General features: G+C 39.7%; 1 protein-coding gene across 4 annotated transcripts in view; it reads right to left on the bottom strand.

The window, feature by feature from the left end:
* oxr1a (oxidation resistance 1a) overlaps nt 1-27,415 on the bottom strand; it is a 184,522-nt gene that overhangs the window by 20,093 nt on the left and 137,014 nt on the right. For all 4 annotated transcript variants that reach the window (XM_041986978.1, XM_041986974.1, XM_041986975.1 and 1 more), the window contains 4 exons: nt 26,415-26,497; nt 13,863-13,970; nt 11,620-11,733; nt 1,090-1,242 (listed from right to left, as the gene is read on the bottom strand). In XM_041986978.1, coding sequence (XP_041842912.1) covers nt 1,090-1,242; nt 11,620-11,733; nt 13,863-13,970; nt 26,415-26,497 — 458 coding nt within the window. The remainder of the gene's footprint in view (nt 1-1,089; nt 1,243-11,619; nt 11,734-13,862; nt 13,971-26,414; nt 26,498-27,415) is intronic.

Below are 27,415 nucleotides of genomic sequence, written 5' to 3'. Positions count from 1 at the left end.
AAGTTTCATTTAGAAATAAGAACTGTAATAAGTTTGTCAAGGTTTCTGTTTAGTTCTGTTTGTTCACGGTCTACATGTGAATCTTTCTAAAACATAATGTGGACACTTAATTGCTCCAAATGATTTCCATGACTGAAAACATATACCATTCAGAATTTTGTTTATAATCAGCTTTCAAATTTTGGATTTAGATATATTTGTCTATTTAAATATGTAAATCTATAGTACTACTACAGCATGCTTGCATGACATTCCTGTGTTACAAAACAATGGACTTCATGCAGGGACTTCTTAAAGACTACATGAAATACCAAGTGTGGCAACTTTATGGATAACAGTGAAAGCAGAGGGTATTTCTCTCCCACAGCAGGTACACGTCTTTCTGTCTTTATTCTGTGTGCAATCAGTAGCAGAGAATAACTGCACTGGCAAGAGGTCGAATTGCACACGGATAATGTTTCTACTCACACACACTGCTCAGTCTGTCAAAGATGTTCAAAGACATTGTAGCAATAAAACGGCATGTAGATTCATACGGCAAAAAGAATAGTGGATATGGTCTGAAATCAAAAATATTTTTTCATACTATTTTCTCTACGTATCCAAATGTGAAAAATACCAAAACAAAACAAAAAATCCCAACATTTTCAGACTGTACAGAATCCATGTAACATAAAACATGAGGACGAATCTATTTGAAACCACAAATGCCCTAAATCAAGAAGTTATCGACTGCCAGTGCCGACCACTTCAGTGCTTTCATTTGGTACCTGGGACTGAATCAGCTGTGGCTCAATACCATGAATCTGTGTGTGTGTGTGTGCGAGAGTGAGAAAGAGCAGGTCAGCTGCCTGTATTCCACTGTAGGACAGTTCAGCATCTACAGTAGCTGCTAACCAGCCGGCTCCGATTAGCAGCTCCGCTAAGATAACACACTGCAGGTGTACAGTGTTAAGAATCTGCAGCTGGTATATTTATTGAATACTGACTTTTATTTTAACACAAAGACTTAAAATGATTCCCTTCCTGCTGCCAATTAAAGCCCACAACATGAATTCCTGCTGGACGTTCATGCTTTGGTTGTCGTACCTTCCCATCTGTGATGTACTTGCAGTTGATCTTGAGGAACTTCTCTGTAAGGGCTTCTTCCTCCTCGGAGGTGGATGACACCACTCTGGACTGGCGCAGGGCCGAGAACACCGGAGGGTGAACGGCTTCTGGTCTGGGGGGAGCATCAGAGTCCTGGAGGAAGGGTGGGTGATGGTATAAATAGGGGAGGGAAGGAAATAAGCAGCTTGTGTTAGACTGTTTTTTTAGATACTTGATTGTTGTCTGAAATTGATGCAGGACTTTGTTGTTATTGTGGAAGTAACAGAGAAGTGCACACTGAAACAAGATGAGGTTTAGAACAGGTTTTATTTAGGACTGCTGTGTACAACTACACATCTACAACTTTAAAGTTAATGTTTTTTTTATTGGATTTTTAATGTAATAACAGAGAAAAGCAACAAAAAAACAAGTAACAAATGCATAGTATTGCACACAGATGCCAAACTTCATACCAATGTGAGGTAGGGGGGAAAAAAAGAGGATTACATCATATATCATCTATAACTGTAAATAGCTTTCAAACCAAACAGACATCCCAAAACTAATGAGCACTAGAAAATAGACACTGAATGGTTCACTTGGTAATACATGGCATGACTAATTTGTGTCTCATTTTATCAAACTAATGCCTTTGAGTCTCTAAATGTATTATCTATAAATAAACAGAAATATTCTGCATAGACAATCAGATTAAAAGAAAGCCAGTAAAGTGCCTCATGTGAGTCTCAACTTCACAGTGGTAATTAGGGAAAAACATTCATATGAAACCAGAGCTTTAATTATAGCGCACAACTTGATGCCTGGTTAGTGTTATTTTATTAGACACCAACATGTCTTTGAGCAAAGAGTGGACTACAAGGGCACATTAACATGCAAAAAATGTGTTTAAATCTGGTTGCTTTTGATAATAAACATTGTAATTAAGGACAACAACATCATTTATTAAAAAAGAAAGATTAAACGTTAAACAAACTGAATATTCTGACATAAAATGAAGAGATGCATTTTGAAATGTAAATTAAAAAAGGTCAACAACATCAACAAATCCTGGCTTAAAGAAGGGTTCTACCCGTTCACTGTTGTTTTGCATCTCTTCAGTGATTCATTTTTTTCTAATTTATAGTTTGCATCTTTTGATTTACTTATATATATATGTACAAGTTTGGTCCAGAATCAATACGTCTACGCTTGGCATGTTTGTTTAGTGATCCAAACATGCCAAGAGATTGTATTAAGGTGATTGTATTAATATATTTCTCAAGTAATAACCAAAAGTACATTCAGTGGAGGAAGAGAAAACATTTAGAAAGAAAATTATCCCATGTTCTTCCTTGAAAACTCTGAATACAGATTTCTGAAATTTTATAATGCAAACTAAGTAAAGATAAAATAATAAATGTAAATAAAACTTAAGGCATGAGCAGACATGCAGATATAATATCAGATTGAAAAATATACTTGCAGTTACTCTAGTTTTTCTACAGCCAGCCAGATCCTGAACAGCCAGAACAGAATTTAAATTGTATCCTGAAAATATTGTTTTTCTGTACATTATGTTGACATGCACATGCTATTAAGCATTTTTGCTTCTGGTGCTTCATATACGCTATGGTAACTCTGCAATCTGCCACAGATGGTGTGTGTGTGCTCGGCTGGAAACACAAGGTGTGGTGAGTTAGTGTACCAGTGTCTTGTTGCCAAGCGATGAAAGTGAGTGATGTCAGTGCACAGGGATGCCTGTTGGTCTGATTGACTGAACAATAATCAACATGATTGGACTTTGTGTGGTATTCAAAGTCTGCTAGAGGACTGGATGGATAGAAACATGTGGGAAAAAATATTTAAAAAATGGGAGCAGAAACAGCAAAAGAAGAGGACATAGCAGCTGTTGTAGAAAAGTACAACGTGATTGAAGTGAGGACAAAGAACAATATGGAAAACAGGACAGAAAGCAATGAGTAGGAGTTATCATTGAAGGGGGGAGGTTTTGTCCAGGGGGGGAGGGCATCAAGAGCCGGTGGAGATGTGAGAAACAGTGAAGAGCTACAGTAGCAGTCAAGAGCTTAGACAAGAGAGCCAGATCCCCTAACAACTGTCTGCTGTCCTCCTGACACCCACCCCCACACCTCCCCCTCTCCGTCTCCCAGTGCAGTCGACAAACAGCCTGCAGCTACTGACACCGACACAAGCAGCCCAGACACTGGCAGCCAGGGAAGGCTGAGGGGGCCGACCAATCTGTTACAGCCAAAACAAGCCTCTGGAAAAGGAGAAAAAATGCAGGCCAAAAAATATAAAACAAAGGTAAAGAGGAACAAAATCAGCTCTGGAATTTATTCTTAAAACCAAAATAAAAGTAGTTGCTTTGATTTCTGCAAGCATCACCAGCTGAATTAAAAATGTGAAGCCCAACTGCTGAAAATGAGGATCATGTGTGGGATTTAAACCAGCTCATCGTGCACTTGAGCTTAACGCGCTTCACCTACACAACTGCACTTCAACGCTCCACTTTTCGAACGAGTCACTTCCCAGTGACTCACTCAAGCTGGCCATCCAGCTCAGAGGTGTAACATGAAAAGAGGAACAAGTTCTCTTTGCTTGCACATGTGCAGAACACACCTGATGGAAATGAGCAGCTACAAACCTCAAAACATGTCCTCCCTCATAACAAACACGGTCCTGCAGTCCCTGTCATTAAATCTTGGCACATCTCAGAAAGGGGTGTTATGTGATGGCAGCAAAATAACACCATTTTTGCATCCCACAGCATCAGATGGGAGGATTCTGAAGACACTTTGTCCATCAGCTGAGAGAGGAAAGGCATCAGAAGGCAATATGTCATTTTTAATTCTGGTATTTTGCAAGATAAAAAAAGAGCGATGCTATTGTCATTTCATTTGTGCCTGCTTCTCCAACATCCCATCTCCAGCTGTTTGCTTTGTAAGATGCATTCCTCTGTGATATAGGCAAGGCAAGGCAGTTTATTTGTATAGCACATTTCATGTACAGGACAATTCAAAGTGCTTTACATAAAACAAAGACATTACAGATATTTAGAATAGTAAAATGCATCAACACATAATCACAATAAAACAATAAATTACATTAAAATGATTAAAAGCAAGATAAGTTAAAAAAGTTTCCGTGCAGATTTCATGCATAGGCGCATGAGAAAAGAGATGTTTTTAATCTGGATTTAAAAATGTCTACATTTGGTGAAAGTTTAATCTCCACTGGCAGTTTGTTCTAAAACTGGTGTGACCCGCATATCTGCAGGGACTTGTCTCGGTCAACTGTTTTTGGTTCATTGCATATCAGATTAAGTAAAGGCATTGTGGCCTTGCTGTGAAATTCAGCCCCATAACTACTGAATTATGTTGTACTGTGTTTTCACCACAGTATCAAGGAACAGTGGTTTCCAGTGGTTTTTGTGTGATAGTGTCAGATACATACCTGCCAAGTTTTGTGTTAATTTGAATTAATATTGAATTAGCTATAGTTTAACACTATTGGAATGGATTTTCAAAATAAAATAGCATGAAAAGTAAAGAAATTAACATTCAGTGGAATAACTCAAAGGTTTATACTTTACATTATATTTAGCTATTTTGGCTAGCTGAATATAACAAACAAACCCTCTTTATTTAGTCACTGAAAAAAAGAAGAAATAAGTCCAAGCATTACTGAAGTTATATGCTAATATTTTCTGAGCTAAACTGGTACTTACTTGCTAGCTAGTCCAGTTTACATTACTGCTGATGCTAACTGCACTAGTCAGCAAATACACATAATAATTTGAGCCATAAAACTATTTTCCCACATCTGGCAAGTCCAATAAACCAATTGAAAATGATTGATTTACAGAAAAGAAAGAAAGAAAAAAAAAAAACTAGCTAAAAATTGGTGGTTAGCGTGAAAAATAAAGTGCAGCCAGCATGTCATTACAGCTTCAGGCACTGCCCAGCCAAAAATACTTCACATAATTGAAGTGAATATTGCTTTTCTGTTTTTATCCTTTAATATATGACCAGAGTTTGTCCTGCACTGGCCTCTAACGCATCCAATATTTTCTCAGCTGGCATTACACTGGGTGTTTTAAGGGATAATACTAAACGCACTTGCCTCTTTATTATATCCCACACTAACCCTTGTCTAGACAACCACAACAGGAAGGCAAGATTGCAGAGAGCAAGGAAGAATGGTTAAATAGGTAAACTCAAATTGAAGTTATGGGGGGAATAACAGAAAAAGAACTCTACAATATTAATAGACTTCACTTAAATCACATTTGAGATGAGCCAAGATGTGCCTGCATCTTTAAGAAACCTAATTCCAGTCTTGCAAACAGGTCTATAAGTGTGTGTAACATCAAAAAGACTGGAATTAATTGGAACAGGTTTGAGGCTGTGCAAATATATTTATTATGTCACTCATGCATTTTAAGAAATCAAATATTGAGTGGGCCCCTGAAGGCATAAACCACCTTCGATTTAGCTTCTATAATGACACTGAACCTTAACCCAGCGTGACGAAAACAGTAGAAGATTTATGTCAATCTTTAGTGGTAATCTATTCTATCCAAAATTATGTGAGAAATAACAGAGACCGTGTAGTAATAATGTTTCTGGTTTTGATACATAAATCCATTCCCAGAGGTATGATTATAAATATAAGAAAGGATTAAATAAGCTGACGGTATGTACCTAAAGAGAAGATGGTCTAGGTTTATTATTTAACATGTTTAGGCTGACACCTGATCAACTGCTTGTTAACGTAAATGGCTAATCATCCAATCACACGTCAGTAAGTCATGGCATTTAATCATGTAGACATGATCAAGAAGACTTTGAACGTGGCATGGTTGGTGCTCTGAGTGTTTCAGAAACTGATGATCTACTGGGATTTTCACACACAACAATCTCCAAGGTCTGCAGAAATCTCTGAACACACTACAGTCTAACCTTGAAGCAGATGGGTTGCAGCAGCAGAAGACCACACTGGGTGCCTCCTGCTACCTAAGAACTGGAAACTGAGGCTACAATTCACACAGACTCACCAACACTGGACAATAGAAGATGGAGAAATGTTTCCTGGTCTGATGAGTCTCCATTTCAGCTCCACATTCAGATAGTAGGCTCAGAATTTAGTAGAAACAGCATGAAAATATGGATCCATCCAGCCTTGAACAACAGTTCAGTCTGCTGATGGTATAATGATGTAGGGGATATTTTCTTGGAGCAGTTTGGACCCTTGAGTACCAACGTGGCCTGGTTTAACAACCACAACTACCAGAGTATTGTTGCTGACCATGTCCATCCCTTCATGACCACAGCGTAGCATCTTCTGATGCTACTTCCAGCAAGATAATGCACCATGTCACAAAGCTCAGATCATCTCCACCTGCTTTCTAGAACACGACCATGAGTTCACTGGACTCCAACGGTCTCCACAGTCACCAGATCTTAGTCCAGTAGATCAGCTTTGGAATGTGGTGAAACATCATGGATGTGCAGCAATTGTGTGATGCTGTCATGTCAACATGGAACAAAACCTCTAAGGAATGTTTCCAACACCTCGCTGAGGCAGTTCTGAAGGAAAAGGGGTCCAACAACACCCACCTTCTACACACTGACGGAAGGTGTAGACTAAAATGCACTAAATTTATTGTACAATCCTGATATGGACGCAGTGGCATATTACATATAGACGTTGAAGATTTGTGTTCTTAAATGTATTAAAAGAATTTGTCATTTTAATCTGATTTTTAAACAAAAGGTTCAAATCTTTAAATTAAAAACATCTGTTAATCTGAGGAGGATGTTTATGAGCTGGGTCACCAAGCTTGCTTGTATTTTTTCTTTTCTTTTCCCCCCTGTCACTGACAGTAACATTGAGACAGGAAATGGATGTAACAGTGTTAAATAACAACTGTGGTGGGGCTAACGTCGATAAATCAATACCCTTTTAGCCTCACACCAATATTTTTCCTGCATCCACAGTTTGAAGCATGAAAGAAAATGTAGCAGAGCCTGCGTCATTGCTCTGTTATAGAAATATAAAATATGGCTTCAGTGCCATAGAGCAGAGCAGAGGCTGTACAGATGAATGTTCCTAAAAATCTGGCAAAAAATGTTTTAAAAATGTGAAATATACTAGTTGCATGTCTGACAGTGTAATCATTGAGATTTCACAGAGCAAGTCTGCAGGTGCCACCCAGCTTTGACCTTGACAGTGACACATGTAAACAAAAATCAATCCACAGCTCCACCTGGTGGCCATAAAAGTATTTGCAAGAGAGATGAACCCATAAATCATCAAGAACAATCTGTACTGTTGTTTCCATCACTTCATATTACTAACAAACAGCAGCCCTGATGAGCTTCTACACAGAATCTGCCGTGTCTCAGACATGGAGATTATTTTGTTTTATTTTAAATATAAAGATCAAAATGTAAGAGGTGGCATCAGATTTACAGGTAACCTAAACTGGCTCGTTTTCTTCATCTAAAACTAATTTTAGATCACACCTTGGAAGGAAGAGAGATAGGAAGGAAGGAGGGAGGGAGGTAAAAAAAGAGTGGTGCCAAAAGAGGAAGAGACAACGAAGGTCACAGTAGTAAGCTGTACCACCGGGGTGAGTAAGCATGTGTGTCAGTGTGGGCACGGGGAAGGTCCGGATAGGACGATGAGGACGTGAGTGCCCACACAGATGACCAGAGAGCATCCATGCCAGTGAGTGGTAGCTGCCAAACAGCAAGACAGCCAGCCCAAAGTCAGCCAGCTACCCGCGCACACACACACGCTATACACACTCACATGCACGCACACTCACACAGCCAGTCAAACAACCAGCCAACAATCCATGCCTGCAAGATGTGTTACTTTTTTCTGCCAATATCAGCAGGCCAACAGGCAAACGGAGAGCATGAAGATACTTCAGAGCTGTCTTATCTGGCTGCAGGCTCCATCAGAAAGACACACAACAATATAACTGGATGCTGGAAAAAAAAAAAGAGAATACCTTTCTCATTGAAGCATGAGCAGCGATGTACAAGTGCATGACAGCACAGATGAATTCAGATTTGAAGCAAACACTCTGTAGACCTCTGATTCTTCTTTTCTCCACTAATCCTCCACTAATCCAACTTTGTCACTTTGCAACATCACAAATGAGACGTTTGTAGACATCTTCAGCTCCAAAATCATGACTCACCCTGAGGCCTGAGACGCATGTTTAATCTGAATGAATGTGTTAAAATGTTTTTCTAACTCAAAGTTAAAATCTAAAGTCTTTATTGGTTATTCACTTTTTTAGGTGCTACAAAGACTAATATTGCTATCTGAGATACAAAAGCTCAGCTTCAGAAGAATTGAGGCTCCAATGTGAAATAAACTTAAGGATTTTGGAGATATTTGGCTGAAACAGGCAGGAGAAAAAATGTTTTGTCCACACAGAGCATCTCAGGCTAGGTTTTTGTCTGTAATGTTGAGACCAACTCAGTAATGCTTTTCCTGAGGATGTAAAAAACAATCCATGAATTGGTGACAGGATGTGAAGCATCTCCTAGAACAGAGTCAATCAGAGACTTTGGGATTTTTTTAGGGTGCCTGAAACAGATTTCAGATAACATTAACACAGGACTTTAGTAATAATGTCAATGAATAGCAGCTCAGAGGAAATGCTTAATTTCTCATTATTTGTCAGACTGCTTGAAAATGTAGGCATTTTAAATCTTCTTGGGCTAGATTAGATTCTTATTATATCTCCAAAAGCTGCAGCTGAAAGTAGTTTCGCTTCAAGGCACTCATCTGGGTTTTACCAACTATTTGCTATTACTTAACACCTCCCTCACAGAACCATTCACTTCTATAATATCCTATTGAGACAAGCATACTGAGCACCAAAATAGACTTGCAATTAAAAAGATTTAGCAGGATATATGAAAAAACTAAAAGAGTGCTGTTAAAAAGTCCTTCATGAATATTAAAATAAATAAATAAATAAAATGGCTCCAGGATGCTGCATTCCTCTTCACTGCAAAGGACCCACTCTTGCAAAAACACACAGTCACAAACATTAACACTTAACAGAGATACAATAGGCACACTTTGACACGCAGACACACAACGCCTCCACCAACACCAATGCAGAGTTGACACGTCGGGTGAGGTAACGTTCCCGCCATCCTGCCTTTTGGAGCACACTTCCCCCTGCCTGGAATAATTGCTGCCTGGCTGCTTGTCTTGGAGAGTGAGCAGCTCTGTTCATTAGTTGCTCTAAATATCAGACACGGCATCACTTTTAAAGACTTAATTTCTTTGCAGTCACAGGCCCTCTTCTCTGATCCTCCCCCGTCGAGAGCAGCAGAATATGCTCCTGTTCTCACAAGCAATGACCTAAATAGATAAGTGTTAAATGAACGGGGGTCTTTCTTTTGGCAGCTGTGCAGACATTAACCAGCAGAGACCAGAGCGGACCGAAGGGAAAACGCTTGTGGTGGTGAAGGGGTCGAGATTCAAGCACACCAGCGGTGATATTGATGCCAAAGGAGACCTGCTGTATCTTTTCCTTGCAAAAGCACAAAACAAGACCCATGTTTCCATGGAGACCAGCAAACAGTTATATTTCTTTAGGGACTACTGGGCTTCCTGCTTAGTGATTGGCTCGTTCAGTTGCTGCAGACACAATACCTGAGGGAGACGGTTCACATTGCTGGTCTTTAGAGATTGTGAAGCCAGCATATGCACGGCTCTTGGCATCACACCTGAAGTCGTCTCATGCACATGCAACATGCAACATGCATTTAATTCAAAGCTTTTCTGCATGTCTTGCTTGTGTAAAGAATCAGCAACAGAAAATGAAACCAAAGAAATTATCAGCTTAAACAGGAAAGAGGAAGCTTTGATGATAGCCCCTTTTAAACATTCAGTTTCCCATGTAAACCTCTAGACATGTTTCACAAGTCTTCCACAGATCTATCATAAATATGAAAATGTCACATCAATAAGGGACAGATGGTGCTCTTGAATGACAACACATATGCACTCGTGATATAAACTGAATACAGAGCTCTTAGATCCAAGGACTCGTGTCAACAGTCCAGAGTCCAAACTAAACATGGAGAAGCAGCATTTAGCTGTTATGCTGCAAACAAGTGAAAGAAACGGACAGTAGAGATTAATCTTTCAGCAAACGTAGACACTTAAATACAGGATCAAGATATTTCTTTTCTCATTTGCCTATACATGAAATCTGAACTAAATCTTTTCACTTATTCTGTCTTTTGCTTGCTGTTAATAATTTTAGGTCAGTTATTTCATAGGATTTTAAACAAAAAAAATTGAATATCATGCAAAACTTAATTTATTTCAATAATTTAACTTGAAAGGGGAAACTAATAAATTATATAGACTCATTATATGTAAAGTCAGATATTCTAAGCATTTATTCATTATAATTTTAATGATTATGGCTTACAGCTTATGAAAACCCAAAAATTATAATCTCAGAAAATTAGAATTTGTACGATATTCTAATTTTTTTGTTTCACCTGTATAATAACAGTTTAATGCTGTTGGTTGTCTTTTCTGTTTCAGATCTGATAAAATACAATTTAATAACATTCACAAATGAGAGAAAGACATCTGTATTTACATGATGACACCATTTTTCAATTTAGAGCATGCACCAACTACATGAATGCTTCCCAAACAAAGTATTGCTATGTAGGAACCCAACTGGTTAAACTCCCTGAACTGCAGAAATGTCTGGGTTCAGCTTTTATAAATTATTGTAAAACTACCTTTATTCTGTGCAAACTGTCTCCAATGGTAAAATAATTAGCCAGATTAATCAGATTAATTCTTCAAACCTAAGAATAGATGCCATTAATGCTAATCAATATCTGCATCCATGTTAACATATTATCAACGAAAATGTGGTTCCTGACTGACTGCAAATCATTCCAGATTCATAAATGGCATTACACAGACAGGTTTAACACACACCCCTGAACCTGCCTATACAGTATGTGTGCACAACACAGACATCACTTCCTGGCCTTGAAAAGTAAAAGGCAGGGTTTATTGGCACCTATTGTTGCCTTTCCTGCCCTCTGACAACATGACACATAGTCCTGGATGTTCACCTTTAGCCTAACAATGAGCAAAGCTTTAAGATGCCACAGCACTGACGGGATGATAAGTCGGTATTTATGTGAATGGTGTGTGTGAGAATGTGACCGAGGCAGAAGTGGTTCAGTTTGGTTCAGCTGTGTGAATGTGAACAGGACCTGCAAGTGCAATTAGGAGCATAAGGTGATGTCATATGGCAAATTGGACCTGCTGGTATCCTCTATAGATGCAGCATCTGCAGGAATTCATTCAGTTGTGACAGAGATATTGATTTCTTTGATTAATGACAGAAAATTTTCAGATTTTAGCACTTGGTTCTAGCTATAACAGACCATTTTCTAAGTGTGTGCAACTGTGAGTCAGGTGTGGTCAACATACCGTCACTTTCTCTAAATCGGCTTCGGAGGAGGTGGGAGACAGGGGGCTGACGGGACTGAGGGAGGGAGAGCTTCCAACACTGGAGACGTACTCGGGGTCAGGGACGTACAGAACCTGCAGACACAATCCATGTCTGTATTTACACAGGTGCTATCCTTGCACACACACACACACAGGTAGAAACAGAGTATCTCTGTTAAACAGCTCAACAATAAATCTGACAAGGCAAATAACATGAAATCATGACTGTAGTCTCATGTTATTGACAAAATAAACACAGAGGGGGAAAGTGATGATCATGATTTTAAGTCTGAGTGTGAACCAGCAGAGATGAGATGACATCAGGTGGTTTTTGTGAATGTAGTTCATGTTGGCATTTCATTTATTTATTTAAAGGGCTGCAACAAATAATTTTTTCTTTAAAAATTAAGTTGTACATTTTTTACCTCAATAAATCAATTAATTGTTGGGTTACTAAAATGTCATAAAATGGCATAAATTTCCCAGTGAAGACCCAACATGACATGAATTTATGAACAGTGATGTAAGAGTAATGGAAATGGCTAGCTGTTTAAGAAGCTGATTTAAAGTGTTGACAAAGTTGATAAAATTTGTAATGCAGTTATTGAAATAAATGAGCTGAAATATGCTTTTTCACTTTTTTAGTTGAGATTTAGAGGTTAAAATGCAATTTCATATGTCTACATGAGGGAGGCACCAATCAAGGAGATGTTAGCTTAGCCTAGCATAAATACTAGGAAAACCCCCAAAAAATAAATAAAAGGGGAGAAGCAGAATATGTTTGAATGCACAGAAATATATAGTTTTATTTCACCTGAAAGAATATTAAAGTGTAGAAATTGTAGTTTTAAGATGAGCTCTTAGCTAAACCTTTTTGGGCAGGTAAAGGGAGTACCAGAAGCTTTGGTGTCAGTTTGATGGGAGGCTTCAATTCTTTATCTTCTTCTTTTTAATAAATCAAAGAAAGAAAAATACAGTTTTAAATGTCAGTATGTGTGCTTAAGAAAAGTTGGTGGGTGTATTTTCTCATTTTGCAACGAGGAAATCTAGCAGTTCCTCTTGATTCCAGTCATTATGCTAAGCTAGGCTAACCGCCTCCTCGTTGCAGCCACATCTTTAAGCTAGAGATCAAAGAGAAAATAAAGATTTCTTTTCTCTAAATATTCAGGTCCACAGCCAATAAGTGCATTTCCCGAAATGTCAAATTTGTACATGTAGACAAAAGAAATCCAGGCACGCTTTCTACCAATTAAGCTAATCAATACAAAGAGCAAGTACAGAGCTTGTAAAATTATCTCTGATCTACTTTAATGTAAGAGGTGTCTCTTACAACCGAGTCAACTAAAGGCAAAAAAACAAGAGTTTAACCTTTTTGTTTTTGTAATTTACACTAAAGCTTTTTTTTTTATGAGAATTTCTTGGCCTGCACAGAGAATTTGGGCATAAAATGTTTACTTTGGCTTCAGCTGTTGGATTTAAATAAAAGTCTGCGTATTTTGTTGTGGTCTGATTTCAGTCTCATCTGTAGAGGAAGAGGAAAGATGACGGTTCGATAAGTGCTCTACACGGCCTGCTGTTTGCACGCAGCTAAACTTGCCGTCTGCCGAGCGCTGGGAGAAAGGGAAGCGTGCCAGGAAGATTTGACTGCACCTCGTGTCCATTCAACCAGATTTGATTTTAATGCCAGGAAATGCAGGAGCAAAATATTGTTTTGGATTTTTGTCACTTTCCCCCACTTAAGAAAAACAGATTCAGAACTTAGGTCTGCGTTAAAAAAAAAAAAAAAAAAAAGAATTGATGAACATCAAAGCTAGGGAAGCTGCCGGAGGGCTTGACATACTAAAGATGGGTACCTTGTGTGATGTAGACAAAACCTCAGCATCATTGGGAAAATTTAAACATCACACGTTTCATTACATTTATTAATCTTTTTAGAAACAAAGTAGCTCTTATGCAACAAATTGCATCCTAATGGGACAAGTGATGCTGTAATTAGCAGGCAGAGAGGGATATAGAGAGCAGGGTTGTGGTTAGTGAGTCAGCATATGTGGGTGGATAAAAACATGCAACATGTCGTGCTCTTTAAAAAGCCTCCCATTTCCAGTTTCTCAAGAGACTTGGAGCTTGATCAAGTCAAAATGAGTGTGAGGTGTTAGTAGATGTGAGGCTGAAGTGGTGATGCAGCTGAATATATCAGTGAGGATGTGCACGGCGGTTCACACCTGGCCAGGCACCACTGCTCTGGAGAACAGCTTGTTCAGCTGAACCAGCTCGTTGGGTGTGGTGTCAAACTTGAGAGCAATGCTGTTCAACGTGTCCCGCAATTCCACCTGGACCACAAAACAAAAGAGAGGACATTTAAAGAAAGAAATAAAAATCATACTGCTGCTTCTGTTTAGGGCATTTCCTACAAGCTGCACAGGAAAGGAAGATGAGACACACAGAGGGAACGTCTGAAGAACAGAGCTGTGAAATGATTGCTTTAAAGGGTTTAATGCAGCATGTGTTCTGCATGTTAGATTTTTGGATGTTATGCAGATTAAAGCTGTCAGCTGTTGACCAGGAATAGATTCCCATGATATTCAATGTTGCTAGCAGGAATATAAACTGACACGAGTGTCCACTGTTATCTTGTCAACAACATACATAGCAATATTTACAGTTTTCCCAAATTAAAAACAAAAGTCTGAACAAAGTCTGAGGGTGTAACTGTAAATTGAAATAATCATTTTAATTGCAGATTTATTAAAAAAATGTATTATTGTTTCAATTATTTGGTTGATCATTTAGCTTAAAATCAGAATATTATTTGAGAAAACGGTCCTTAACAGGAAATCTGCCTATCTGGATATCTCACAAGTTGAGCTTATATGAATAAAGAGATGCATTACCTATAATTTCAAAGTTTGACTTGCCTTTTTAATTTTCTTTAAAGCTTTTTGCACAAACAAAATCCGACTGAAAATATTCTAAGCATCTCCCTTTTCATTTACTATGAGAAACAGCAGCGGCATCTCTTATCATTTCCGTCTCTGAGCTCTCATCTAACAGCCAGCTAAAAGATAGACCAATTTTATTTGTCCAGCTCGGATAGAAATTAGGTTTGCAGCTCACCGTCTATCCTATTACACTTGGGAAAATAGGCACTGCTTGTGTTAGAGCAAAGTTTCCATCCCAACTTATTGATGCAGAAGAGCCAGCTCTGTGAAGAATGTACAGTGCACGTCTGAGACTGACTGACTGGTCTCAGTAATGAGCAAACAAACTGAAAACCAATCAATTCCAGTCCCCGTCCGACTGGTGGGTGCATCTGTTGGACTCAGCAGTGATGGGAACAGCTTTGAGATCTGTTTAAGTTGCAGATGCAAGCAAATTTAATTTACTGCTTTCAGTAGTAAATGCAAATGTTAAGAGTCCTGATATTTCCTATACTAGGACCAACTCCTATAACTCTACACCAAGCTGCATAGTTCAGTTAGCAGGGGATAGCTTTGTAAACCAACTTGTAGAACAAACTTTAAGTTACTGATTTTAAAAAAGCTGAAATGTAATGTTAAAGAACATGCTAGCTTTAACTTAACAAGCATGTGTTCAAAGTTGTCTGAGAATCATAAACATTTATGCAGCTGGTATTCACATTTAATGAGCTAAAAGATAATCCTGAATATAGATGCTTCTACATTTAAAATAGCAAAACAAGAAGGAGGAAGTGCTTTATTTTAGCTGAGATTGAACAGATCATGCATGCTGTTCTGGTTATACCCTGTGCTCAGCTGCAGCACCCTCCAGTGTGACACAGGTGTGTTTGCTTGTCTCCACCAGTTAGGATCCACACAACAGAGATGTGCTCCATGTGTCTGAAATAGTTAAGCATCTAGCATGCCCAGAGCGACTTTCTACCTTCCAAATAAGGCTGACATCCATGTCAGGAAACGCCTGTGTGTGCAAGAAATGCGGTGCAAGTGAAGAAAGTGACCTCAAGGGGGTAGAAACCCTGAAATCCAGTCAAGCAAGGCTGACTCTGAGCTGTGCATTAATAGCACAGCATCACGGCAATGTGTGTTTTAGTGCAAAAGTCATGGGACTGCATCATTTAGATTCATGTTTGTGCAGACAGTCCCAGAAAAAAAAGAAAGCAGAAGACAGCTTCCCAAAATTTATGACATGAAAGACTGTTTCCAGGAGGATGTTTTAGCACAGACAGACACACCCACGGGACAGTCACAGGCAGGTTACTAAACAAGGGAAGCAGGACAGACAAGCTGGAACATTGTTAACACAGAGTCATTGTGTGAGGCAGCAACGCATGACACAGTAAGGATCACTTCTCCGGAAAAACCTACCAATTTAGGGGAAGAAGAAAATATAGAAGCCTACAAGCCAATAACAACCAGCAAATGTTTTCACACAACGCTAAGAATGATTAAGGATTAACAAGTCAGTGGAAGCAAAAATAAATAAATAAAATCAATAAATCAATCAAGAATGCAGAAGCGAGCATATAGCAGGATGAAGTACACTTGAATTAGCAAGTGCAAGGGTTATGGAATCAAATTATATGGCACAAAAACATTGGTTTGTGATTTGGTTTTGATGGTACAGTGACATTTACCATGTACATTCGTAAAGCATCTTTACCCAGCAGTATCCCCAAGTACGCTAGGCCATAGTACAGAAGCATTTCGCTTTACGGCACCTTGTCACATGCCAACAACTGGATATCAACACACTGTTATGAACATGCACCATAAGACATAAGAGAAATACCTGAAGACATTATCAGAGGAAGTGAGGAAAAGAGAAAAGGGACAGAGCAAGAAATAAAGACAAGATGAACATCAGACTGACTTTTACTGACTGGACAGAGCTCAGAGTAGAGGAAGGATGCAAGACAGATGCCGAATTAGCTGCCTCACCATTTAGAAAAGTTCAGTAATGTGGCTTTGAGAAGTGTTCAATGGTGAAATAACAGCAGGTTAGAGGGTAAAATCTAAATGATGTATCGATATCAGTGTTTAAATGTAAATTAAACTGTAAAATTGTGAGACAGGAACACATGACACTCAAACCTGCAGAAAGTTCTGGGCCATGTTGACTCTACTGTATTGAAATCAACCCATAATCTATTCTAAAAGCAACCCTTGAAAAGTTATCATGCTTTTAAAATTAAATACAAAATGTTTAAATAATTAAATTTAATGGCTATACTAATTGGATTCAAGAAAGCATTACTTTCTGGTCATGTTCCTGTCCTTTTTGCACAGTCTAAGAGAACCACCAAAGAAAAGCCTTCACACACCGAAGTATATAACAAAAAATTAAAACACACCTCACAGTAGTTCACACAAGCAGCATGTACACTCCCCCCACTCGCCTATATCCCACTCTGTATGAACATTATCTCCCATCACCAATAACTCTCTGAAATTACTGTAAGTATAAAAATAAAAATAGAATGAAAACATTTGTCTTGATGCTGCTGTGAGGAAACTGTTTCTTGGGGATCCAGTCACACTGGAAGCCAGCCCACCCATGACCACAGAGGGCACCACCACAGGAACCACCCAGGCCAGGGCAGGCCAGGGGTCTACACCACAGCCACAGGGCTGCAGTGCAGGACCCCTAGCCACCCAGACAAAGACAGTCACCATGGCACCAACCCCACAGACAGAGCAGGTAGAGCTACCGGTGTGGAAGATCCCCAGGAGGAAAACACTGAAGTTAAAAAGTAAAAACAAGATTAAATAAACTTATAAACAATAAGAACTGAGTGACAAGAATAAAAATACAGACAAAAGACTTCAGGAAAATGATAAAATAAAATTTTATTTTATATATACATATATATATATATATATATATATATATATATGTGTGTGTATATATGATAAAATAATAAAATGGAATAGGCGGTATAACCATAAAATAGGAGTAAATAGGTGGTATTTAAAATAGAAAAATATAATTAAATAAGTGAAGATCTAAACAAAATCAACTAAAATTCAGCTATAAGCTAAGCTAAACAGAAAGCTCTTGACTTTGCTTTTAAAAACAGCAACAGCCTCTGCAGCCCTGAGGTTCTCTGGCAGGTTGTTCCATAGTCGAGGCCCGTAGTGGTGGAACGAGGCCTCACCATAAGTCTTGGTTCTGACTTTGGGAACAACTAAGAGGCCGGTACCAGAGGACCTCAGGGTCCGCGAGGGTTCATAATCTAAAAGCAGGTCTAATAAATAAGATGGTCCAAGACCAGTAAGACATTTATAAACAACTAAGACATTTGTGAACAACTAAAAGAACCTTAAAATCAATCTGGATGTGGAAAGACTACTGCAGGCATCCAGAGGGATGATGGCAATGCTGACATAATATCTCTGAGAGGAAACCTGAGTGTAACTGACAGTAAAGTCATATGAGAAAACTAGCTAATGATGGCAGAAATCCAGCTGGAACAGCTCATAAAAGACGAAAGACCACAAACGTACAGTGACAGTAATACTGCTGGGTCACTTGTTTTGGTTCTGGAGCAGAGCTCATTAGCTTCTTGGAACAAGAATGTCTACTGATTCTGGTCAATTACTGGCAGCAATATTCTCCACTGTTGGGCAATTAAAATAGTGGGTGAAGCAGCATCTTGAGACTTTTTTTTTTTTTTAACATGAAAGCAAGATAAGGCTCTACTATGAAGGCTGGGGTAGCTGGAGCAGCTGGGGCTGGTCAAATCTGAACGGGGAGTGTGCTGGGTGCTAACAGAGGCCTTATTGTGGGCTTTGGTGAGTTCAGACGATCCAACCTCTGGGGGGACAAACTGATAAGCAGTGGTCTGTCACGCTGCTGGGAAACAGTCTCCCTGACTCAGCAATCACAGTAACACAACAATGAAGAATGCAGAGCAGGGGTGCCGCAAGCCTAATGTAGGCAAAAAGTAGACTGCAGGTGGTATTTATCTGTGCCTCTGCTTTACCTTTTAAAACTCTGATTATACCCAGAATAGTTTTAGTTTTTCCACAAATATCAATGAGAGATAACTGAAGAAATTGCCAGTTTAATATGTAACCTGCTGTAATTCTACATGTCCAGTTTTAACCATAATCCAGACAGATTTCCTTGGAAGAAGAGCTAGAAATAACAGCAGTCTTTTCCGTTGATTTGAATATTTGGGCTTGATTAACTGTTATTTTGATCAATTTCTAAGAAGTAAATCACATTAGAGAGCATCCCTCATATTTCAGATGCTATCTGATACCTTTAGATTTATTATACTGCTTGTTCATCAGGCCAGATTTAATTTAATGGTTCAATCAAAGCTGAGATCAGGATAAATGTTGGCAGTATGTCAACTAGGGCTGGGAAGACCAAGACTAAACAACATGGATCTCTCATTATTATGAGTTAAATCAAGTGAATGTAATACAACTACAAAGGTGGCAGTGGAAACCTTGGCATTGCTTTTTATCTTGGTACAGAAGAGACTCCACAGAAGCTGAACACAACAAAGACATAAGGAGGATGCGTTGACAAGCTGGTGTCCCATCTGAAACTCCTCCTTACAACTCTCGTCATTAACAACTGCTCTTGGACACCTTTTTGTCAGCAGCAAGGATCTACACGATTTGTCAGCCTATCGGCTCAGTGAAGGGAACCTTAGTGTTCGTTCAGACAACAGTAGCATGTCAGTTTGATAAATATCCTGTCGTGAAGAAGGATGGGAGATGTCAAGGAGATCAGAGCTACGGTGACAAAGTCTTCGTGACACGACAATGACGCACACAAACATGTACTGGATGTGGATTTACAGCAGGGCCATGAAATGCAGAATAATAATATTTGTGTCATGACTTAACATCACACGTCCTTACTGAAAGCGTTTACAACTATACAATGGTCATTGGGGAGAAGTCCTTGGTAAGTGGTGCAGCATTTCAAGTCTGACCTTTTGTTTAACAGGGTAAAAATCAGCTGCTTTACTTTAGTTAAGAAGATGAAGAGTTAATGGGTCTCCCATAGTGTCAGAGTCTTTCATCCTGGCTGCTTCGGCAAAGAGCATTGATTCTCCCTGGGTGCTATTTGCCACCGTCTCATCCATGAACTTTTTATTTTTAGCTTCATAGCGCCTCTGTTGCTCAGAACAAAGTCAACTTATTGAACATTCAGGGTCTATGGGACATTTAAAGGCACTTAAAGCTCTCTTTGAATGCAGGATTCAGTAATACAAGGTCAGACATTTGGCTTAAATCTAACAAATCTGTGCATTTACCTCAAAAAAGCTCAACAAAACCGAGTTCTTGCATCTCAAACTCAGTCAGTCTGGTATTCAGTTAATAAACATTGCAAAGTAAGATAGTAGGCTGATCTGGGCGCCCAAAACGAATCACATTACAAAGACGAGCACAATTAGCTTCATATGTCACAAAAGTGTCAAGACAACTGGCACATTTGACTCCTGCGAACCTCAGAGATGCAACTATTGATTGCACTGTAAGAGGAGCTATCTCTAACTCTATTAAGGGGCAGAGGACAGGGAACATGCAAACGTGACCCACTGATAAAGACCCGATATTGACACATTGTCCCTCCTTCTCTCGTCCTTCTGTCAGAGAAAATAATCAAAACTAGAATCATGGCCACTAATGAAAGATGGACCCTATCCTCTTCTCCTTTAGTTCAATAATCCCTTTTATTTATCTCAAACTGGGATGAATAATTAAGCTTGCTCCTGTTAGGGTGACAGCCCTCAATGCGAGGAGAAGGCTGGTGGGGGTGACCGCTGCAGTCATGTTAAGAGTGACTGATATCCAGCTAACGGTCACCTTGTCGAACAGGGGAGGACAGACAGATTCAATAAGGACAGCGTGGACGAACAGCTAAAGACTAACAGCTTCATTAAAGGGTCTGCCATCTTGGTCAGAACATTAAGTATGTAACATGAGAACAACTTTGAGTGCTCTGTTATAGGTCAGCGGTGGAAGTAAGATGAATTCACAGAGTTAAGAGTTTAATTGTGACCATTTACAATTGCTGGCAGGTACTTTGTTCTACACAGCAGCTGTTTTTTTTTTAATTAAGGGGAACTTTCATCTCTTAAATTAGCAAATCAGATAGAAAATAATAAACAATTAACATTTTTTTTTTTGGGGGGGGGGTTTGCAACTAAACTTTTGATTGTCCAATAATGCCATTTAGAGTTGCTATCACTTTTATACCAAAGGATGAAGCCCAACCTCATCATGACAGTTGCCATGACAACTTTGTCATTGCTACAAAATGTTATATGTATAGTGTGCAGCTTCAAGCTTGCCCATTGTCTGTGGGCCTAAATTTAGAGTTGCTACAAGTGACATGGGATGAAATCCCATTATTTTGTCCTTTTGGAAGCGATGCAAAGCAAGTTTTCTGTCTCACTTTCAAGTCCTTGTGGATTCTTCCTCGTGTCAGACTCTGACCCGACACTATAGTGCTTCAGGCTTTAACGGCTCCTCCACTGATTTGACACAAACCCGTGAACTTAATGACACATAAGAACCAGCAAAGCCAAGAGGGGTTCGGCATGCCATAAAAAGACCAAAGCAGAGGCTGTGTTTGTGTCAGACTTGTCTGGGAGGAGGTCAAAATGGTCAATCTCTATTTTCTTTAAAATATTCATTCTAAATGGATTTCTCTAATCCATCAAACAGACACAAATATAGTGAAAGTTTTGGTTATTAATAATATTAAACTATTAAATATAATATCGTCCAGTACTTCAGCCTGTGTTTCTATTGTATACATATGCAACAGGGTGTTTTTCTGTCCCTCGTGGCAGATTCTGAGTGTCTGTCTAACTGGACAAGTCATGGCAATATTACACATTTCTGCTGTATTTAAAAGGAAATTTTTGGACTGGGGTAAATGACATCTTCAACCTCTGGTGTTCTGCTTGTTGTCCATGCTTAAGATGCTCTGACCAGTTGATTTCTGGCCTTATGTTGTGGGCAATATGGGTAAACTGGTTAAATACTGGTGTTTCCTTGTCTGACTTCCTGTCCAATTCATCGAGTCTGTGCTGGCTAATTCTAACAGAACAGAGTCAAGCTGAGAGAATCATAACCAGCTTAAATTTAACACATGAAGTTAAAATTTTTCTCTTGAATTTCATTAACACCACATTTTGGACAATTTTATTTGCAATGTCCATCTTTTCTACATGCATTACCCCTGTACCTCATCCCTGTTAACCTACCTATACACATACCCTCCAGTCCCGTTTACCCACGTATTCTGCCCTCAGACAGGGCGCCTTGGAAGAGCAAACAGTGGGATCTCCTCTGCAACCCAGTACTGAACAAACAAACAATCAGAATGACTGATTTTCAGGAGGGTGAAGAGTTAAGATAGCTGCCTATGTGTGTCTGTGTGTGTCTGCACATGCACATACAAGCAAACACACACACACACACACCTGGTGTTTGGAGTGTGACTCATCTAATGTCCCTCAACTCTTCTAATGACCACACTGCTTCCTCTCAAACCCAGCAGAGAGCCACTAAACTTGAAGACCAGTGATACACAATGACCTGGCTCCACTTTTTCAGCTTCTGCATCAGAATAAGAAAGTGTCAATTAAGGAGTATAAGATTTACTGTCGGTGTTAAACCTCTGGTTTTGCTTTCAGCCAAAAATTGTCTGACACACTCAGAGCTCTTAAATACAAAACAAAATAAAAAAATAAAAAAAAGCAGGCAATGAATTTTTATTCTTCTTATTTATATATCCAAATTCTTCCAGCTGCTTGTAGTTTGACAATACTTCAGACTTATGAATGAGCATGATGTGACAATTTAGCTGTTGAGAAATGTTATGTAAAATCACAAATTTATACCTCATATTGGTGCTGGGGAATACAGAAATCAAGTTCCTGAAAGTCTTAAAAGACTAGTCTTGTGAGAACCACAACTCTCTGAAAGCAACAGGACGAATAAGCAACTTTAATTCAATCCATCATCCTGAGCTAAACTGACAGATTGACGTCTCAGCTGACCATCAAACAGGGCTGAGAATTCAAAGCACAAACCAGTCAGAGAAAACAATACACACTTCACTTCCTGGCAAAAATACAGTCGCCAACTAGAATGCAGTTTATAATTCTATCTGACTGCTCATGTTGTTTGCCAGAATAACTATATGATGAACGTTGATAACAGCCTTTTTTCCTTCTAGGCCTACTACTCTCATATCCAGACAGTCCCTCCCCTCCAAATGTCTCTTTACTGTCACTATACAAAATGTAATGAGAGTTTAGCTGTGCCAGTTCTGCCGAGAGGTCTGTAAGAGACAAAGAGGCCGTGTGTGAGGAGGATCAGGCCAAAAATGTACAACTTAATGTTGTAGAAGATTTCCAATGCATCGCAGCACTGATTAAATCTCTGTGGTTTTACTTGTACTTGTTGTGCTTTATACCAACAACAATCATACAGACACTAAAAAGAGGTCTAAAGGAAATTGTATGTGTGTGTGTGTGTGTGTGTGTGAAGCAAACTCCCAGGTTTGCAAAGTGTATCTGAAGGACAATCCCAATAAAAAGCAACTTTTGAATGTAAATATCCATTATGGTTTACAAACCAACTTCCTGGTTCAGTTAATGGTAAAAAGTCTCATAGCATAATATCCAAATACATATTTTAAGGGTTTTATAGGCAATGGTGCACAGTCTATTGACAATATTAGGAGAATACAGTAAAACAGATATTACAAGTACCACAGATACCTCTAGTATTTACTTTATTTTCATCAAAGCATCCATTTAGAAAGTTCTACCCACAGTGAGTATATGGAGGTAGAATAGGGGCATAAGTCTTGCAATTTGTATCTCCAAATTTCCAAGTGTAACAAAAAGTACATATACAAATCAAACCAACATTCACAGATTGCATCTCCTAGTTTGAAAATACAAATAAGTTTTACAAGTACAAAACATTTGTCCAACAGTTTACACACCTGCCCGAGCACCAATCAGATTTCTCCAATTAATTTTATTTATTTATTTATTTTTTAACCTTGTGTTGTCCAGCATCATAGCAAGCAGAATGATGGTCTGGCTGCTGTGTTGTGCTGAACATGTTTTCTTTGCCAAGAGGAGTTTTATGGATATAAAGATAGATTTCTCTACTTCCTAACCAATCACAGAGAGACGAGGGCTAAGGTTCTCTGTATTCACAACCAAACTTTACATTGTGTAAAAAATGCCGTTATCACCATCTGTAAAACTGTCATAGCTCCCTAAAGGTAAGTTGTTTTATGAATATTCAAAGGTTTCTTTCTAGAGATGGAAAAACATGTTTCTACTATTACCCAACTCTGCTAAGGGTTACTTAATGTTTTGATGGAGCTATGATGATTGGACTGGGATGGTCAGGTTTCTACGTGATTGGTTAGGAATTAGCAAGATCTGATTGGCTTTCTTTACTAGGTGTGTTATGTAATTACAAAACTGACTTGTATTTTCTTACTTACAGAATTAATCTGTACTTGTAGATTTGATTTGTACCTGTAGTTGCTGTTACACTTACAAAATGTGGAGATAGGAGTTACAAGACACGTAACTCAAAATTAAGCATCAACACAACAATAACATTCATCACAGCTCAGACTTTCAGATGTGGAAACACTAAGATCGTTGCTCCATGTCCTTGTGTAAAGTGATTAAAAACATTTTGAGGGACACTTTGCTTATAGCTGAAGTCTGATTGGACAACGTTTTCCTGCTCTTTATAATGCATTTATTTTTTCCAAATGCCTCGTATTTCTTGAGATAAATAAGTGTGGACTATTTGACTTTGAACATATGTCCTTGCTGCTTGCTTGGAAGGACTCCCTCCCACACACAACTCGTGTAGCTTCACCTCTGAGTTACTCTTTGCCTCTCTGTGTCTGCATCTTTATGTCTAACCATCTATCTCAGTTGTACCCAGAGAATTTAAGCATTTTTATTGGATGCAGGTCAGACTTGGCTGAATGGACTGGGAATTATCAGTGTCTAGGCAGATGGGTTGCAGTTCCACAGGTTATTCCTCATTACAAAGCACAAAAAAACTCACAAGGGACAGAGAAAGCAGCCTGTGTGTGAGGTAAAAAGGTGAGAAGGAGAAGGGAGAGGGAGGGGAGCTGTATTGATAAAGCAGCACATGAGAAAATCTCCCTTTCTTCCGTTAGATCCCAGGTGATATTTATAATCTTATCTGCAGGAGAGCGAGCGAAATAAGGAAACACTGACGGTCGTCTCCTCAGTGCAGGAGATGAGTTTAAGATAAAGCTGCTTCTCAATCAATGGGACGCCGTCTCATACGCTTGGCGACACCGCTTGTTGTCGGCCCCGAGCTTTCTCCATATGTGCAGTTTTGGCGTGTCAAGTCACATGACAAAATCACTGGCAGAGCTTAAGCCGTCCATCAACACTATCAATAATCTAGTGGGGGGTAATAAGAGGGAAAACACAGAGAGAAAGAGAGCAAGAGAGTGATGGTTGACAAGAACAGGATCGGTGTGTCGTATAATCTACTCTAGACCTTAAATTTTCCCCATCTTTCCAATTTTTCGTGGCCTTTCTGTTTCTATCAAGACTGTGACATGAGGCTTTGACTCCAACAAATATCCCATTGTAACAGCTAAAGCTGTTCAAGGTAAGCAAGAGCCTTGTCAATCAGCAGGTCTCAGATGAATGGCAGGTGAGGCAGGAGTGAAAAGTGGGGGTGCTGATGCTGAGGGGGTCAATAACAGTGAAAGCTATAGCAGTTCCTGGAGCAAGGAGCGATGTGTGCTAGAGACCTGATGGCGAAGAATTTGTCAGGATAAACGGGAATGGGTACAGGAATGACAATAATAGACCACAAACCCCCAACCCTCCTTCTCTTCTATTGACAGCAGACTGGCGGACAGCTGGAGCTCAGCCACAGCATTCCCACTCTTCACTGTTGCCACGGCAAACAAGGCAAGGAAAAGCAGTCTGACTGCAGCTGGATTTGAGGGTCATTTGAAGAACACAACCAGTCAAAGCAGAGAGAGCTCTGTTTTCACTTCATGCCAGGGAATTGTAGTCCTCTCTCTCTCTCTCTCTCTCTCTCTCTCTCTATTTCTACCTCTCACCCCCCCTCCTCCCCCTTCTCCCACACAACAGCTAAATCAATAGAGATGACAACGCAGTTGGAAGGTCATTCTCTGAGCTGTGTGGTGGAATGCTTGCCGATTTGCAGTGCAGGAAATGAGTGGAAAAACAAATACACATCGCAAACAAACACACGTCCTGCCCGTCTGTCAAGCTCTGGTCCAACTGGAGGAACGAACAGAGCTGCCACAATTGCCTGTTTCCTTCTTATACATCAACATGCAAAATGGAGCTGAGGACTGTACAGCTGCACAGGTGATCCGTAACAGAGGGTCCACAGTTTCCATATGATTTATGTCTACAATCATACATGCCTGTTTACACACACACACACAAACACTGTCCTCTCCATGTAAACAGTTTAGAAATGAGGTACACGTGTTAGAAGAAAGTAAAAATCCACTAAATGCTTCTCCATAACAACAATAAACTACCAAGCATGGTCAGACAGAGCTTTCGTAACACAAACAACTGCTACGTCCTAAATGTTACTGGAGCTAATCAGAGCTACACAAACCACCAGAAGCAGACACATGCACACACATATACAGACATTCATAGAGGCAGCAAAGCAGAAAAGCATTAAAAACACATGAGGACAATTGCAAGGAGAGATCAGAGTTGACTCCACGTTACTTACAGAATATTCCATGGTCCCTTTGGGTCTCTGGAAGGACATGCGCCTTCCATCCTTCTTTTCTGGAGTCTTCTTCTGGCCGGTGTCTGAAAGCAAACGAGGCAAGGTACGCATTACATTCATGTTCCTCTCTCCCCAGCTTGTCACAAGCTGCCGTTTCCCAGCCCCGTGGGTAGACAGCTCATTCGTCAACAGTGAGCAAGTGAGCCAGCCAGCCTGCGATGTGAGCTGCGAGTGGCGGACCTCTTTCTCTCCCTCTCTGGTTCTCGCTCTGTTTCTATCCTCCTGCTCTTGCTCTCTCTCTATCACGCTGTCTTCCCCTCGCTCTGCCTTCCTCTCTCTCCCTTTTCTCCTCCTAGCCCGCCATGTAGCGCAATGACAGCCGTCGAAAGCGGTTCACCTTGCCTTCCCTCCCCTGTTGCCCCTCATGGCTGACAGAGACCAGGCTGACCTCCATCAGGGCACCTCTGCTCTGGTTGCAAGCCAGAGAGGCGGAGGAGGAGGAAGAAGAGGAGGAAACAGATTCACACTGGAAAGCGGGGAATGCTAAAGCTGGAAAGGGAGAGAAGGCAAAGCGGGGGCTGAACCAGAGGGTGGATGGAGGGGAAGGGAGGGTTCAGAGCTACGTGCTGGTTGGGTAATGGAGGGATGTGGCAAGAAATAGTGACAGCTGATGAAGAGGTTGGCTGTAGGTGTGGGAAAACAAAACCATTTTTAAAACAGCAATTACATCTTTGCTACTTTTTCCTAGGAAAGAATGGGAGGCGTTGAAGATAAATTTTTGGATGGGAAATTGAAAAAAGAACAGGGCACTGTGGACAGCTGGGTTTTTAAACATTAAAACACACACACACACAAAAAAAGGATGGTAAAGGGATAGATAAGTAGGTTTTCGGGATGTGAAAGATGAATGGTTAATGGTGACAGAGGAGGATGGAGGAAAGCACATGGAGAGGATGGGGGGCTTTGTGGGGCATGGAGATGAAGGCAGACGGTGGATGGAA

This window comes from Melanotaenia boesemani, chromosome 6 (assembly GCF_017639745.1).
Source record: "Melanotaenia boesemani isolate fMelBoe1 chromosome 6, fMelBoe1.pri, whole genome shotgun sequence".
NCBI lineage: Eukaryota > Metazoa > Chordata > Actinopteri > Atheriniformes > Melanotaeniidae > Melanotaenia > Melanotaenia boesemani.
This window is presented reverse-complemented; position numbering and strand designations above follow the sequence as displayed.